Here is a 13802-nt window from a genome sequence, read left to right as displayed (position 1 = left end):
AATTTACTTTCCCAAAGTCGCCTCTTTGACCATAGAGCATAATCCGAATGAGGGTTTCGTTGTCTCATTTCTCGATCTCGATCTCGTCATGGCAGACTTTGTCGGTCTCGAGAGTAAAATATCTCTGTGTCAGGTTGTAATCATCATTGTCGATGTTTCCCAAACTCCTTGTTCATGCCCATGAAATATCAAATCCTCCCAAAAGGCCAATGAGACAGGCCTACCACTCAGATCTTTCCAATGACAGCAATCGCAAATGAAATAGGCCTGCTTCACATTCGCATTTCCACTCCCATCCCCCCTAACTCACCCTCTCCGTCTCTCCAATCTCACCTCTCAAAAGTCCCTGATACCCTTGGAGTTTCCAACCTGAACCAGTCATCACCTCTATGCTGGCCGTAATGATCACGTTCTTGGAGGAAATCAATGTCCACGTACGGCGCCTCTTGCATATCCACCACTCGTATCCTACTCGGTGCCACTGCAGGGGGGAGTTGCAAGGTCGATTCTGATCCCCAATTGATTTCCACCTGCGACAAGTACGACCTAGACGGAGAATGCGAGCGTGAGATTGAACGTGAGCGCACGTGACGCTCATGGTCTTCCTCCCCATCACTGGCATATCTGCGATTGACTTCTCTCTCCCTCTCTTCCTCGCGCCACGAATACGTGGACGAGCTCCCATCGAAGATGCGCGCGTAGCTACTCAAGCTGCCCTTTCGTTTCAGGTTCTCTGGCTCGCCCACGACCACCGTACTGGACGATGCCCCAGAGGAGGGAATCTGTTGTCGTGGTCGCGTATAGTCCCCATCCGTCTTGCATCCGTTGGGGATGTAGAAGCGCTTATCCACTCGCGTGATCAGGTAAAGGTACACCACCAGGACTTCGATGGTGAAATTGAAAAGATAAAAACAAACTTTGGAATGGTACCACGCCGGATCATCCGCACGCCGGGGGTTCATAAAGTTCGAGCCCGTGCGAAATCCTGCGCCGAACGTGCAGAGTGCAGCACCCAGTGTCAAAATCCGTACTTTGGATCGCCAGGATCCAGTTCCAAACTTTTCGGGTCTCCTCGTCCGTGGGAGAACTTGAGCCACATATACCAGCAGAAGCGGGAGGAATGCGAGGCAAAGAAAATATGTTATGGCGGCTTGTTCGATGTGAAGGTCGATTCGCAAGTCGTCTGGATTCAAGGTGTAATGGGAGTGGACGATGCAGATGACCGTCGCAATCAGAAGGAGCACCGTAAGACCATATATGATGACGAATGAGATCTTGAATGCTGGGCTCCATCCGATGCGAGGCTGTATCGCCCTGACGATTCTTTGGGCGAAGATTAGGTTGACAACGAAAATAATCAGGACGCCGGCCGAGACGAATATAAAGGCCGCGATGGAGAGGGAGGCGTTGGTGGGATAGAATGCCCAGGAGATGCGTAGAGCGCAGCTGAGGGTCCGGGCCATGCAGAAGACGTACAGAAAGAATGATGGCATGAAGAGTCGGCCCTGCGCTTTGTTTTTTCGGAAGATCATCATGTTACTTATGGCTCCGACGATAAAGAGGACGAGGAAGACGGACGTGATTGGGACATCGACGGATTTCGAGGGCACTTCTCCTAAAAGGGCGACCTGAGAGAGATATGGTGCTTTTCCGAAATGATGATGGCCGATGGCTGAGTCGGGTGAGATGGTCGATAGAGGAAGTGCTGACGACAACAATGAGGTTCTTGCTCCTGCTATTGCTATTGCCGGATCCGTGGTCAACGACGACGACGAGGCAGTAGAAGTGGTACTCGTACTGACTGCCATCGATGTTGCTGAAGTCAACGATATACTTGAGGATCCTTGAGTTGTCCTGAAGCTCGCCAAGGCGGCTTTACATGCATGTATCTCGTATGACATTGTGATGGTCGTTCCGTGATCGTGATTGTAATATCAAATTGATGACCGCAAGGACTGTTTAGGACACAAGGTCTCCGCTGTGCTTGTGCAATACCGTGTTCAATACTTTCTTCAGTTCAGAAGCATTATATTTGTTGACTTCATCTTGGTCGTGATCGTGTTTTGTCAAGGGCGAGTAACCATTTAGGCGACTTGGCGAGAACATCTGACACATATAGGAGCGGCTTCTCGCAGAAGAGGACAAGAGGCGATATGAACGACAAGGCAAATGCAAGGCAAGGACAGGGGTAGGACGGGAGAAAGGCAAGGCAAGGCATACACATACATCATCGTATCATCATTGCTCGAGATTCAAGAAAGCCTTTTTGCTACGCCGTGCGTTGTGCCACACTGCGCCTTTGCATCCGGAACAAGCAAGAAGAAAGTGAAGCAGTACGCGGGTCGAAGTTCGCGGTTCGCGGTTTGTGCCGTGAATGCGCCTCCAAAGTTGGACTTCGGTCATTTTTTCTGAGCGCATCATAATTTGCAATACATAGCCGAAGGGGCGAGATACTGAGAAAAGCTTGCGACTGTGGTTCACGGGAGGAAACTTGAAGGAGAGAGGATCCGTGGACTTGGTGAGAGAAACTTGAGTACGTCACATCATCCACTGTGCCTTGGGCAGGTAGGTAGCCGAGGATGGTGAATGGTAGTACAAGGCCTCATTCTCCAGGGACCAAAGATATGGGTTGCGCCGTGCTCGGTGGGTTTACGGCGGATTTGCTAGGAATTGGGTTAGTCCTTTTACGCGGTAAATAAACAGGTGTGATTTGAGGCTGGGTGATTTCGTGCGCCATGCCGAGGCAAAAGCGCTGAATACGTTCTCTCAACCTTTCAAGACATATTCGGCGGTGGCCGAAACATTATAATATACGATATGGGGAGAGATGGGAGTCTGAAGGCACAGTCTAAGGCCCCTAATTTTCTCAGCCTTGGGCTAAATACCGTACATTATCCACAAGTGCTGCAGCCGCTAGCATTGCGAAACAAGATTTGCAAGTAGCATCTTGACAGAAACTGAGAGTAACAGTAAATGATAAAACGGTTCATTCAGGACGTGACAACGCGAATTCCACATATGGCTATTTAGAAAAAGGAACTCTACTAAGTATCCCAGTGACTGTACGAATAAACCGCAATGTCCACAAAATCACCCGCATCATTGGCTTCCACCGCTAAACAAAAACTCGAGTCGCAAACACAAAAATCAAACCTCGTTCAAACAAGGGACTCCCTGACTTGAGCAAACTCCCAAGACGTTTAACCTTGCCTAGAACCTCACCGCATTACTCATCACTCCGCGCCTCGCCTCTTCCAGTCGCTCCCTCTGCTGTCGATCCCTTCTTGAACTTCTTGCGCAATTCTTGCTTCGCATATCCAAAGGTAACCGCAGCTGATTTTAGAGCCTTTCCGACTTTCTGTTCAAAACTCTTGTTAGCGGATGCAAAGATGGTCTCGTGTGGGTGGACCTTGAAATTGCTAAGCGGTAGTAAGGACACTCACATTGCTGCTCAAGAGATCCATCATTTCGGCAAAAACATCACCAATCTCCTTCCGTTGAGAACCCCAGATTCCTTTCGCGTTGAACCCGTCGAGAGCGAGGTCTTTGCCGTACGCGGCTTCGAGCAAGACACTTCGGCTAGGGAACGCCAACTCGACATGCTTCTTGGTTGGGATCATGTGCACTCCGCACAAGACCTGTCTGAGCTGGCCTGCGGCTCGGCCACCGCCGTGACCACCGTAACTCACGATCATGGCCGGTTTCCCCTTCCACTCATTGTAAAGATAATCGATGGCGTTCTTGAGCACGGCCGGGTAACCCCAGTTGTACTGGGGGCAGACGAAGATGAAGCCGTCGTAGCTCTGGACCTCTTGGCTCCACGCGCGGGTGTGTTCGTGCGCGTACTTGGTGTGGTCGTGGATCTGGGACGGGACGTCGGGTTCGTCGAAGAATGGAAGGTTTCTCTCCGCGAGGTCGATTACTCTGAGGGCCGGTTCGAGAGACCAGCGGTCTTGGTAAGTGGATTCGATGGCTTCCAAGACAAAGTTGGCGATTTGAGGGTTGGCCCGCGGTTTTCTGTTGCTGCATATCACCACTGCGATTTTGGCGACGCCTTTGGCCATGTTCGATTGTGGGACCGTTGATGGTTGAACTTATGAAGGGGGTTGTATATCAATATGGGAACTTGCAGAAGTTGTGCTGATACTGAGTCTGTATGGATGTAGGTATGACTCAAAGGAATGCCGCGATGTGAATTCAGCCTTGCCAAAGTGGATTTTGTGAGATGAAGATGATGATGATGATGTTGTTGTTGTTGTTGTTGTGAGACGTGGCGAACATATACTGAGGTATATATATGTACTTCAACGGAACCAGGAAGAGAGGAAAGTGCTGGGAGGTAATCAATTGACGCTGTGTATCAAGACCGAAGTTCTTATTCTTGTAGATTTTTCCAGGGTTTATGTTTATCTCTCTCGTGCAAGCGCCCAATGCGTAGCTACGTGTCTCGTTTCCCATTCGAGCGAAGAGACAGACATCATTAATCCCGCCCCCTCCCCTTCAAAACGCCTCGCTGCAGGCTGCCGAGCGGGAAGAGACACGAGATCTCCAAGGCCGGGATGCGAGATAAAGATCGCGTCGGCTCTACGACAGACTACGACAGGCTCCTGAGGGCAGCAAAACACCAATTGATTGGAGAGCGTCATGGGCGACGTTTCAAAATATTCGCCGGTGCTTTTCCGCAACCGGTAAAGCTCCGTTTGTTGAGGCCGAGATGTTGATGCCGAACCGATGGGAGTCCGAGCGTCTAGCAAGGCTGTAAGTGGGCCTTGGCCAATCATCTGGCCCCATAGGTACCTATCGTAGGCATCGAACGGCCCATTCCATGCCCATCGCTCGACCCCTAAAAGCCGGCGCGAGCTCAACTAAAATTCGCCCGAGCCTTTTGTCTTTGCTGTCATCGACGTCTCATGCCTTTACAGGGGTCTGAGGATTCTCTTTTCTCATCGTATAGCTCACCGTTCCATGGTCCTTTTGAATGAATGCCCGTTACGATGTCAGAATGCCGCACGTGAATCCGAGCGAAAGTTTGAGAAGAAGCACATGTCACTCACTCGCTTTTATCACCGTGAGAATGGCGCGCTTGGAATTAATTCAGAGCGCGAATAGAAGAGACGATGATGATTTTGATGCCCGTGTTGTGTTGATCCTCTTTCCCCACCCCCTGCATCGGCGCATTTCTTTGACTTTTTCAGCCCAAGAATGAAATAACTCGGGCCACCTAGAGTAACATGACAACCGGGGGGAGGCTGCTGATACGCATCTCGTTCCCCCGGTCCCGATACATATGTGTGAGAAGCAGCAACATACATATCTGAAGTGATACAAAGTGCCATGCGCTGGTATCTCGAACTGCCCTGATCCCGCAGCACCACCTAAAGGGTACCTACAGTGGTACATGTTGAGAAAGGAAGAAAGAAATCTCCATCTCCACCGCAACACCCTAGCAAAGATGCGTTCAAGACCACCATCGTTCATTTCCCTGAGGAAATCTCAGCGGACAGCCTCGCCTGCACCGCCTGAACCACCTACCGACTTCGAGCAGTTTGCGTCCATGTCGTATGAGCGAGCTCAACGAGAAGACGCCGACGCCCCTTCACCCGTCTTGTCGACTGCGTCTCTACCACGCCAGGGTCGGGCAAAAGTCGATCCTCCACCTCCTCCCAGCGATCCAGAGGCCGCCAAAGCTCTCCAACATGTAGAGAAAGATTCCGAAGAAAACTACAAGCCCAAAACTATCAAGTTCTGGATGGTGATGTTGGGTCTGTACTGTGCTCTTTTCGTGGTGGCCTTGGTGAGTCGTCAGCTTCGTCTTTGGAACAAGCTATGTAGGGTAGTGACGATAAAACTGACTTCGAGGACGTTTGTTTCAATCGACAGGACCGTACCATCATATCAGTTGCCATTCCAGAAATTACGGACACATTCCACTCCCTAGACGACGTCGGTTGGTACGGAAGCGCTTACATGATCACGGGAGCGTCATTCAGTTTGGTGTTTGGCAAGATCTACAAACACTATTCCATCAAGAATGTCTTTTTGGGCTCGATAGTCCTCTTCGAAATCGGATCGGCCGTGTGTGGTGCGGCTCCCAACTCCATCGCTTTGATCATTGGTCGAGCCATCGCCGGGTTGGGATCCTCGGGTATCTTCACCGGAGGGATGATGGTCATCGTCCCCTTGATCCCTCTGCACAAGCGACCAATCTACTATGGCCTGTTTGGAGCCGTGTTCGGTATCGCCTCCGTTCTAGGGCCGTTCTTGGGCGGAGCATTCACCGACAACATTTCGTGGAGGTGGTGTTTCTACATCAATTTGCCAATCGGCGCCTTCACGATCCTCTCGATAGTACTGTTCTTACACATCAAGCCACCTCCGTCTGAGAAGCTCAGCCTGGTCCGACAAGTGCTCCGGATGGATCCTTTGGGGACACTCATATTCGTTCCGAGCATCGTATGCTTGGTCCTCGCCCTGCAGTGGGGTGGCTCAAAGTACGCCTGGTCGAGCGGCAAGGTCATCGGGCTCTTGGTGACGTGCGGAGTCTTGTTCCTGGCCTTCTGGGTCTTGCAGGCGCTCACACCGGCGACGGCGACGGTACCAATGCGCATCGCCACTCAACGCTCCGTCCTCGGGGGGGTCATCTTCTTGTTTCTCTTGAACGGCAGCCTGTTCGCCATCGTGTACTTTTTACCCATCTGGTTCGAGGCAGTCAAGGAAGAAACTGCCATCCACGCCGGCATCAGTTTGTTTCCGCTCGTCATTAGCTTGGTCATCATGACCATCTTGGCGGGTGGCTTCACGCAACGTGTCGGGTACTACATGCCTCCCATACTCGTGTCTCCGATCCTCACCACCGTAGGAGCGGCACTTTTAACACAGCTCAAGCCCTCCTCCGGCAGTTCCAAATGGATCGGTTACCAGATCCTGTACGGTTTCGGCACGGGAATGGCCATGCAGACGGTCAACATGGCCGCTCAGACCGTGCTCGAACGCAGCGACATTAGCACTGGAATGGCGTTGAATTTCTTTGGTCAGAACCTCGGTGGTGCCATTTTTGTTCCTGTGGCACAAAACATCTTCCAGAATCTACTCCAGGAAAAATTGTCCGTCATCCCTGGAGTCAAGGTGTCCAACCTCGATAGTGCGGGAATTTTGGATCTGAAAAGTATCGTCCCCAGTGCCCTGCTTCCTCAAGTCGAGTCGGCCTTCAACAGCAGCGTGACGAGATGCATCTTTGTCTCTGTCGCCTTGAGTGCCGCGTCGATTCTGCCGGCCTTGATCATGGAGTGGAAGAACATCAAGCAAGGAGCGGAGGCCAAAAAGGCGAAGATGGTGGAAGAAGCAGCCTCCAAGGTGACCTCTTCTTCTTCCGAGGATGAGTCTTCTTCCGTTGACGAAAAGGACAATGTAGTCCTTCCCAAAAATAACGAAAACAGGGGATCTAGACTCAGAGCTGAATATTGGCGACAATCGGATGTCACGGTTAATGTGAGAAATGATGAAGCCAGGGTGGCTCACGACATCGAAGCCTAGATCTTGGTGGTGGGACGTTAATGAAAGGAAGAAGGATATGGGATATGTGATGGAGTATTTCATTCGTTTTCTCTCACACGGCCGAAAGGGGGAGTTTTTGGGAGTTTCTTAGACGCTAGGTTAATCTCTCAAGTCGTATGCTTTCAAGCTGGATAAGAAAAGGCATATAGCGAGACGGCCAATACATATGGTTACTCTATCAAATTCGAGAGTCTTCCACCATGATTTTCTCTGCTCCAAGACTCTGAAACTGGCGATGAAACCAGTCCTATGACAAAGCCAACACTCAACTTCGGTTTCGTGCGGACTTGGAATTGAAAAGGCTTTGTAGGAACATTTATTGGCCATTGGAGATTTGGTTCCAGATCGCGTACTGAGAATGCACCTAATGCCAACTCTGAACTTGAAGACAGACTCTGCACGAGAAATTGGAAGAACCTCTTTGACAATTTATGAATATAACAAAAAAAATGGACTTAACGCTGATACATCTGAATCCGTCCAAATAAACCAACCGCCTCGACAATGCATAAATCCCCGATGATGATCCCTCAAACAACCCACAAGAACAAATCTACTTCGTGTAACCAGATCATGACCCTCTCGATGCCAGTGCTATCGCTGTCGCTGTGCCTGCCGAGTGCGTAATGCTGACCTGTACCGCACTCACACCTTTTGCCTCTGCGGCCTCCTTGGTCTTGCCGAAGAGCTGTGAGAACTCAATGTCAGCATTGCTCTCGAAAACAATAAACGGAAATAGAAACAAACAAAACGTACCTCGACCTTGGGAACTCCGAAATCATCATGGAGAATCTCAATTTCGTCCATAGCTGCGCCGGGTCCTCGTGACGCAATTTGAAGACTCTTCATCACGGCTTCTTTAGCACACCAGCGCCCTGCATACGACGCCCTTGGGTCAGGCTTCGAACTGCAGAGCTCACGCTCCATCACGGTGAAGTTACGCCCAATAAAGTTCTCATTGTCGACCGGAACATCGACAATGTTTTCGACATCAATGCCGACCGACTGCTGGCTCGGAGGGGCAAGGGAAGACGCGCCGAGCATGGAATGGACAGAGCTGAAGAGTAACATCTCCTGAGCCATTTCTTCGCGTGGAGTGTTGACGGCCGAGGCGACGTCGGAAATCGACAACGCGTCTTTGAAAGTGAAAGTGTCTGAACTCTCGGTCCGCGAGACGCGGGCTCGAGGATTCAGGAGAACTTCCTTTAGCCTTGCATCGGAACTGTCCCATGGTGAACGTTCTTTGGCCTTGAAGATGGAGTTACTCATCAATGCTCTCTGGAATGCAATATTGCCAGTACGTTGTCTCGTGGTCGCACGGGCTCTGTATTCATTGAAAGCGGCCTTACCAGCTGCAGAGAAAAGGTACTTTGATGCCACGGCGATTGCGATACCACCATTTTGGCCGAACCCAAATGATGTCAGCATTGTGGCGTCAACGCTGCTTGGTCTGATGGCCTCCATGGGATACACGATGTGTTCGTATTGCCTCAACTTGCCTTCGATATTGTCGGCGTTCTTGTTACCAGGCACGATTCCAGTCTGAAGCATTTGCAAGCACCCGTTGAACTGCCAGGCACCTGCCGCGCCTTTCGGATGACCCGTCAATGATTTCTGACAAACAGCCAGTATGGGATTACCTCGAGTGCGGCCAAGGTGTGTCAGTTGGGTGTTGATTACATCTGCCTCATTGGTGTCATTCGCTTTGGTTGATGTCCCATGCATTGACGCAACTGTGATATCGTCAACTGTCAAGCCCCAAGCGGCCAGCGACGACTTGAGGGGTGCGATATGAGGATCTTGTAGGCGGAGATCGTTGCCCCAAGTCCTCTTGGCTGATCTGATTTTAGTCGTAGCAGCAGTATGTATTTCCTGGGCCATCCTCTCGGAATAATCTGGACGCTGCCTTGCCTCTTCGAGACGTGATTGTTCCCATACCTTGACCAATTTGAAGCTTTCCTGTAGTTGATTTCTTCGAAATTCCAAATCCAAGAGGTGTGAGTCGCTATGGCTTGATAACTCTCTGGCGGCCGTCAAGATTCCTTTCCCGGGTGCAGGTACTGATCGACCAATTTTGTCACTGGCCATCTGAGTATAGGCGACGACTCCATATATGGGCAGGCCCATCTTGAGTGCCAGATCGGCACTCATGAGCAATTGAACACCACAACCAGCAGATTCAACGAAACCACCACGGGATGCAGCACTTGGGCGTGACATTTCCTGCGGTGTCCGGCCTCTCTCAAATTCTTCATTGCTGCTTGCCGTGGCTTTCATTTTGGCGAACTCATACGACATTTCTTCTTGGAAATCGTCGCAACCGCCGACAATGGCTACTTTGCACTTGCCTCCCTGAATCGCCTCACAGCCAATATCGAGAGATTCAATTGCGGTAGCACATGCACCAACTGGCGACTTGATCGGCCCTGTGGAGGATAGGATAAGCATGTTGATCCAGGCACCCATGGTGTTCAAGAACGATTCTTGCAAAATGTCGCTTTGCACAGGCTTATCGAGGTGCCTGTCGCGATATACGCCGCGCATTGCGAGGAGGGGACCTGCTCCAGTGCCGATGCAATTAGCTAGCTCTGACACATGAATGTGTTTGTACAACTCGTATGGATCTTGGATCCCAGAGGACAAAAGAGCCTCAGAAACGCAACAAAGGGCGTAGAGAGTGACAGGGTCTGTCTGTTGAACGATATCTTCAGGAATTCCATAGGTCTTCGGGTCCCATCCTTTGGGGAGTTGGCCCGCAATCTCTCGGTCAAAGGCCGAGGCCTTAGGAACAAGGAAATGCGCGCCCTTCTTGATGCGCACCTTATACTCATCGGATCCGGAGATTGGCTCGATCGTCACTTTGTCCTGATACCTCAACTTGAACGCTTCGGCTGTTGCTTTGGAGCTTTCAAAGGCAGGTAAGTCGTCCTCAGTCACAATCTCGTGAAGAAATTCCTTTCGTTTAGGGTCATATCCGCCAAGGGCTTCAGACTCGATGAAGCGTATGCCTGTGTGGTTCATGATTTTGTCGTGATACTTTTCTTTGAACTCCTCGTCTTTGACGGGCTGCTGGGTTTCGGTGTCGACCCACCCAGTATATGGCTTTCCATTGACCTCACCATCTTTGTGCTTTACCAAGCCCATGATCCAGGAGAGTTCGACATAGCCCTCAAGTGAAAGCTGGTTCTGATGCTCCATTTCCCACCGGGTTCGTGCACTTCCCCAAGGACCAAGCTCTGAGAACCCAACGACTGCCACAATCCGAGAGAGGTCGAGCATTCCATCGAGTTCCTTGACACCCTGCGTCAGATCTTCGTAAGTCGAGAGTCGTGGGAAAGCCATGCTGAGATTTGCCCTACGCGCAGAAAGATCCACTCCCTCAGACTTTGTTTCGAGCTCTTCAGAGCCTTTGAGCACCACTTGGTGGCGGGAGCGCTCTTGTATCAATGCTTTGCGGAGTTTGCTGGTGTCTGTAATTTTCTCCCGGGCGGCGACGATTTCTTGTTTCAAGTTGTGCACGAACTGAAGGCCGCCATTCAGGTCAGCATAAACCGGGTCGTCTTCACAAAGTGTGGAGATCGCAGGTGTCATCAATGCCAGAATGTTGAAGGCCATTTCCGCTTGCGAGAATGTAACCACATCGTGGCTTTCAATTGCCTCCGCGACGATGTTGTTTGCATTCATCAAACCCGTTCCACGAGTCCAACCAATGACAGCTCCACAAATGTTGAGATAAGCAGACCAACTCTCGGAATGGAAGCGGTTGAACAATGTTTCAAGCCCCAATTTAGATTCCGCATACATGCCATCTCCGCCAAAAGTACCATGATTTGGCGAAAGGGGCAGAATCACAGTCGTTGGCTGGGTATCAAGACCGCGTGCTTCTTTCTGTTTGCATATATACCCGAGAAGTCGGAGGATGTTTGTGAGCATGGCGCGATGGGCGAGTTCTGACTTGCTATCTAATCCATCAATGGCTCCACTTTCTGGGATCGCTGCGAAGGGGATGATGAAATCGAGATTCTCGCCAATAACTGAACCGGGGCTGTAGATGTGCTCGATCAAGGCTTCACAATCCTTTCTGCTCCCTTGATTAAACGGAACCACGGACAAGGCAGAGCCACGAGCACCATGCTTGCGGTACATGCGTTGGTAGAACTTGGCAGTGCTCGAGACAGCACGACTGGTCGTCACAATGACTCGTGCACCACCACATAAGAGACCCTTGACGACCTCTGCCCCAATTGAATTGGCACCAGCACCAATGACGAGAATCGTCTTGCCGGTGAAGGTGATGCCTGAGGTCGTGCCTGTCTGAAGAGCAGAGAGCAATAGATTTGTTGATTCTCGATCATATTTCCACTCTTGCCCGTCCTCTCGTCGTCGAATGTGCACAAAGGGAATATGCTCTCCTGTCGGCGCTAATCGACCATGTTCTACCAAGGAACTGTAGTTGTTGATGGTCCGTGGCACCTCTGTGTACTCGACCAAGCCTGTGGCTGTTATACTAGTACTTGGCCGCATCGAGGGGAGCGTGTACTTGAAGACTGGGTCAAGTCCCATAGCAGTCGTTCCCAGCCTTGCAATCTCTCGGCCAAGATCAGAAGAAGCCTTCAGTTGCGGATCAACGTTTGTCCGTTGGACAATGTCTAAACAGCTTGGTTCGAATCTGCTTAATAGGCTCTGGACTTTGTCATCGCTTTCGATGCCTTCGATATTGAACGGCTGATGGAGAAAATCACTGAGGAGTCTGAGAAGATCCTCCCTTGCCCAGTTCCACCAGGAGTCGTAAGTGCGGCTCTTGCGGATGTCGAACAGGGGCTGAATTCCGTCGAAGAAATGGTCATCAAACTCGGCGGCCCACCGGTTCAATTTCTCTTCCAGTAGTTTCTCAGAAGCCGCAAGCTCTTGTAATTTCTCGTGCTCCAGGTCGGGATTGATTTGCAGGTATTTAGCCAGGAGCTCGAACTGCTTTAAGTGATAGTCTCTCTGCTCCTTACGTGCAACTTCCAAGCCGGCTGAATCAACTGTCACCGTAGCTTGCACGGCTAGGGCGCCTCCTTGGCCAGTCAACGGCGTCAAAGAGATCCCAACAAAGGCACCATAGCGAAGTGTATGGGCATCAAAGAATTCCTTTGCTGAGTTGGCATCTGGCAGTCGTGAAGCTGGCTCTGCAGTGACTGCTAGAGAAATAGGGATCAGAGCATGGCTTTTGTTCAGTCCCCATTTCTCCTGCAGATGATCTTGGACCGCTGCTTGGTTAAAGCCAGCAGGCATTTTCCCGGATATAAATTTGGAGATGAGAGCCGATAGCTGCTTGCCCGGCTTTCCTGCGAAAGAAGCTTGTAAGCTTTCACCGAGTGCTTCTAGGCTAAGATCTTCTGAGCCGTCCGGTAGGCTGCCGAACTCTGCGGCAAGGTCGCCAATTAGCTCGTTCTGCAATGTCGACTTTCCTGCATTGAGTGAGCAAAGTCGTCGTCAGACACTAGACAGACTACTACATACCTCCAGACAGCTCGCGAATGGTTTTCTGGATTGGCACTTGATCGAAGGCTTTTTTCAGCTTCTGGGCGGTAATGGCAAGCACAACGTGATTGGCAAGTAAGGAAGCGTCAGGCACTGATAATGCTGCAATGACAGGAGCCATGATGGGAGCTTCCATGCTGGTCGCAACACTAGCATTCACATTTGTTGAAGCAGGCGGAGGTGTTACCTTGACTTCGAGACTGGCAGAGACAGTCACGTTAGCTCCAGAAGCGCCTGCCCGACCTGAGGGGTCTGGTTGGGTTTGCTCTGAGTATTCGTAATAAATGTCATTTTTGTTGTCGGCTGAAGAGAGGAAGCGGAAGTGAGACCAGTGAGATGCAGCCTGGGACGAATAGCCCTGAGAGGCACTCTTTTGAATCATTGTTGCTAAAATTCGGGCAGGCCCGATTTCGACATATCTTTCAATGCCATTTGCCTTGCGTAGCATTTCTTTCTGCGTCTCGATCCTAGGATCAAATATGTTCAGTGTTGCTTCATCGATCGGTACCGTCACTTACCATCTCACTGGTGATGCAAATTGGTACCTGTGCTTACCATCAGTATACTGTAGCGGGTTAAAATGCTGCGGCAAGACATACGACAAAAGTTCTATCAACAGTTTGCAAGCCAATAGCTGTTGTTTGCTTTCGAATGTATCTGCCCTTGGCAAAGCCTCAGACCTCGTAGCAGAGATGACTGCCATGGCTGCGGGGTTAGATCAA

The 13802-nt window shown here is 50.7% G+C and overlaps 4 protein-coding genes across 4 annotated transcripts; 1 reads left to right on the top strand and 3 right to left on the bottom strand.

Annotated features, from left to right (window-relative positions):
• Positions 1–19: 19 nt before the first annotated feature.
• Positions 20–1817, bottom strand: PV06_04652 (uncharacterized protein). Its single transcript, XM_016405571.1, has one exon. The coding sequence runs from the start codon at positions 1806–1808 to the stop codon at positions 330–332; it is 1479 nt and encodes a 492-aa protein (XP_016263777.1). The 5' UTR covers positions 1809–1817; the 3' UTR covers positions 20–329.
• Positions 1818–2970: 1153 nt separating this feature from the next.
• On the bottom strand, positions 2971–4523 carry PV06_04651 (uncharacterized protein). The gene is made up of 2 exons (XM_016405570.1): positions 3444–4523; positions 2971–3358 (listed from the first exon to the last, which is right to left on the bottom strand). Exons 1-2 carry the CDS (start codon positions 4062–4064, stop codon positions 3227–3229), a joined length of 753 nt encoding a protein of 250 aa, XP_016263776.1. The 5' UTR covers positions 4065–4523; the 3' UTR covers positions 2971–3226.
• Positions 4524–4968: 445 nt separating this feature from the next.
• Positions 4969–8020, top strand: PV06_04650 (uncharacterized protein). Its single transcript, XM_016405569.1, has 2 exons — positions 4969–5794; positions 5881–8020. Exons 1-2 carry the CDS (start codon positions 5399–5401, stop codon positions 7531–7533), a joined length of 2049 nt encoding a protein of 682 aa, XP_016263775.1. The 5' UTR covers positions 4969–5398; the 3' UTR covers positions 7534–8020.
• Positions 8021–8125: 105 nt separating this feature from the next.
• Positions 8126–13783, bottom strand: PV06_04649 (holo-[acyl-carrier-protein] synthase; the record flags this gene model as incomplete). The annotated part of the gene is made up of 5 exons (XM_016405568.1): positions 8126–8242; positions 8311–13007; positions 13060–13547; positions 13599–13625; positions 13680–13783. 5 exons carry the CDS (start codon positions 13781–13783, stop codon positions 8126–8128), a joined length of 5433 nt encoding a protein of 1810 aa, XP_016263774.1.
• Between the last annotated feature and the right edge of the window lie 19 nt (positions 13784–13802).

The sequence above is a fragment of the Exophiala oligosperma genome (genome assembly GCF_000835515.1).
Source record: "Exophiala oligosperma strain CBS 72588 unplaced genomic scaffold supercont1.4, whole genome shotgun sequence".
Lineage (NCBI taxonomy): Eukaryota > Fungi > Ascomycota > Eurotiomycetes > Chaetothyriales > Herpotrichiellaceae > Exophiala > Exophiala oligosperma.
The sequence above is the reverse complement of the archived record's forward strand: the minus strand, read 5'-3'. Positions and strand labels throughout refer to the sequence as shown.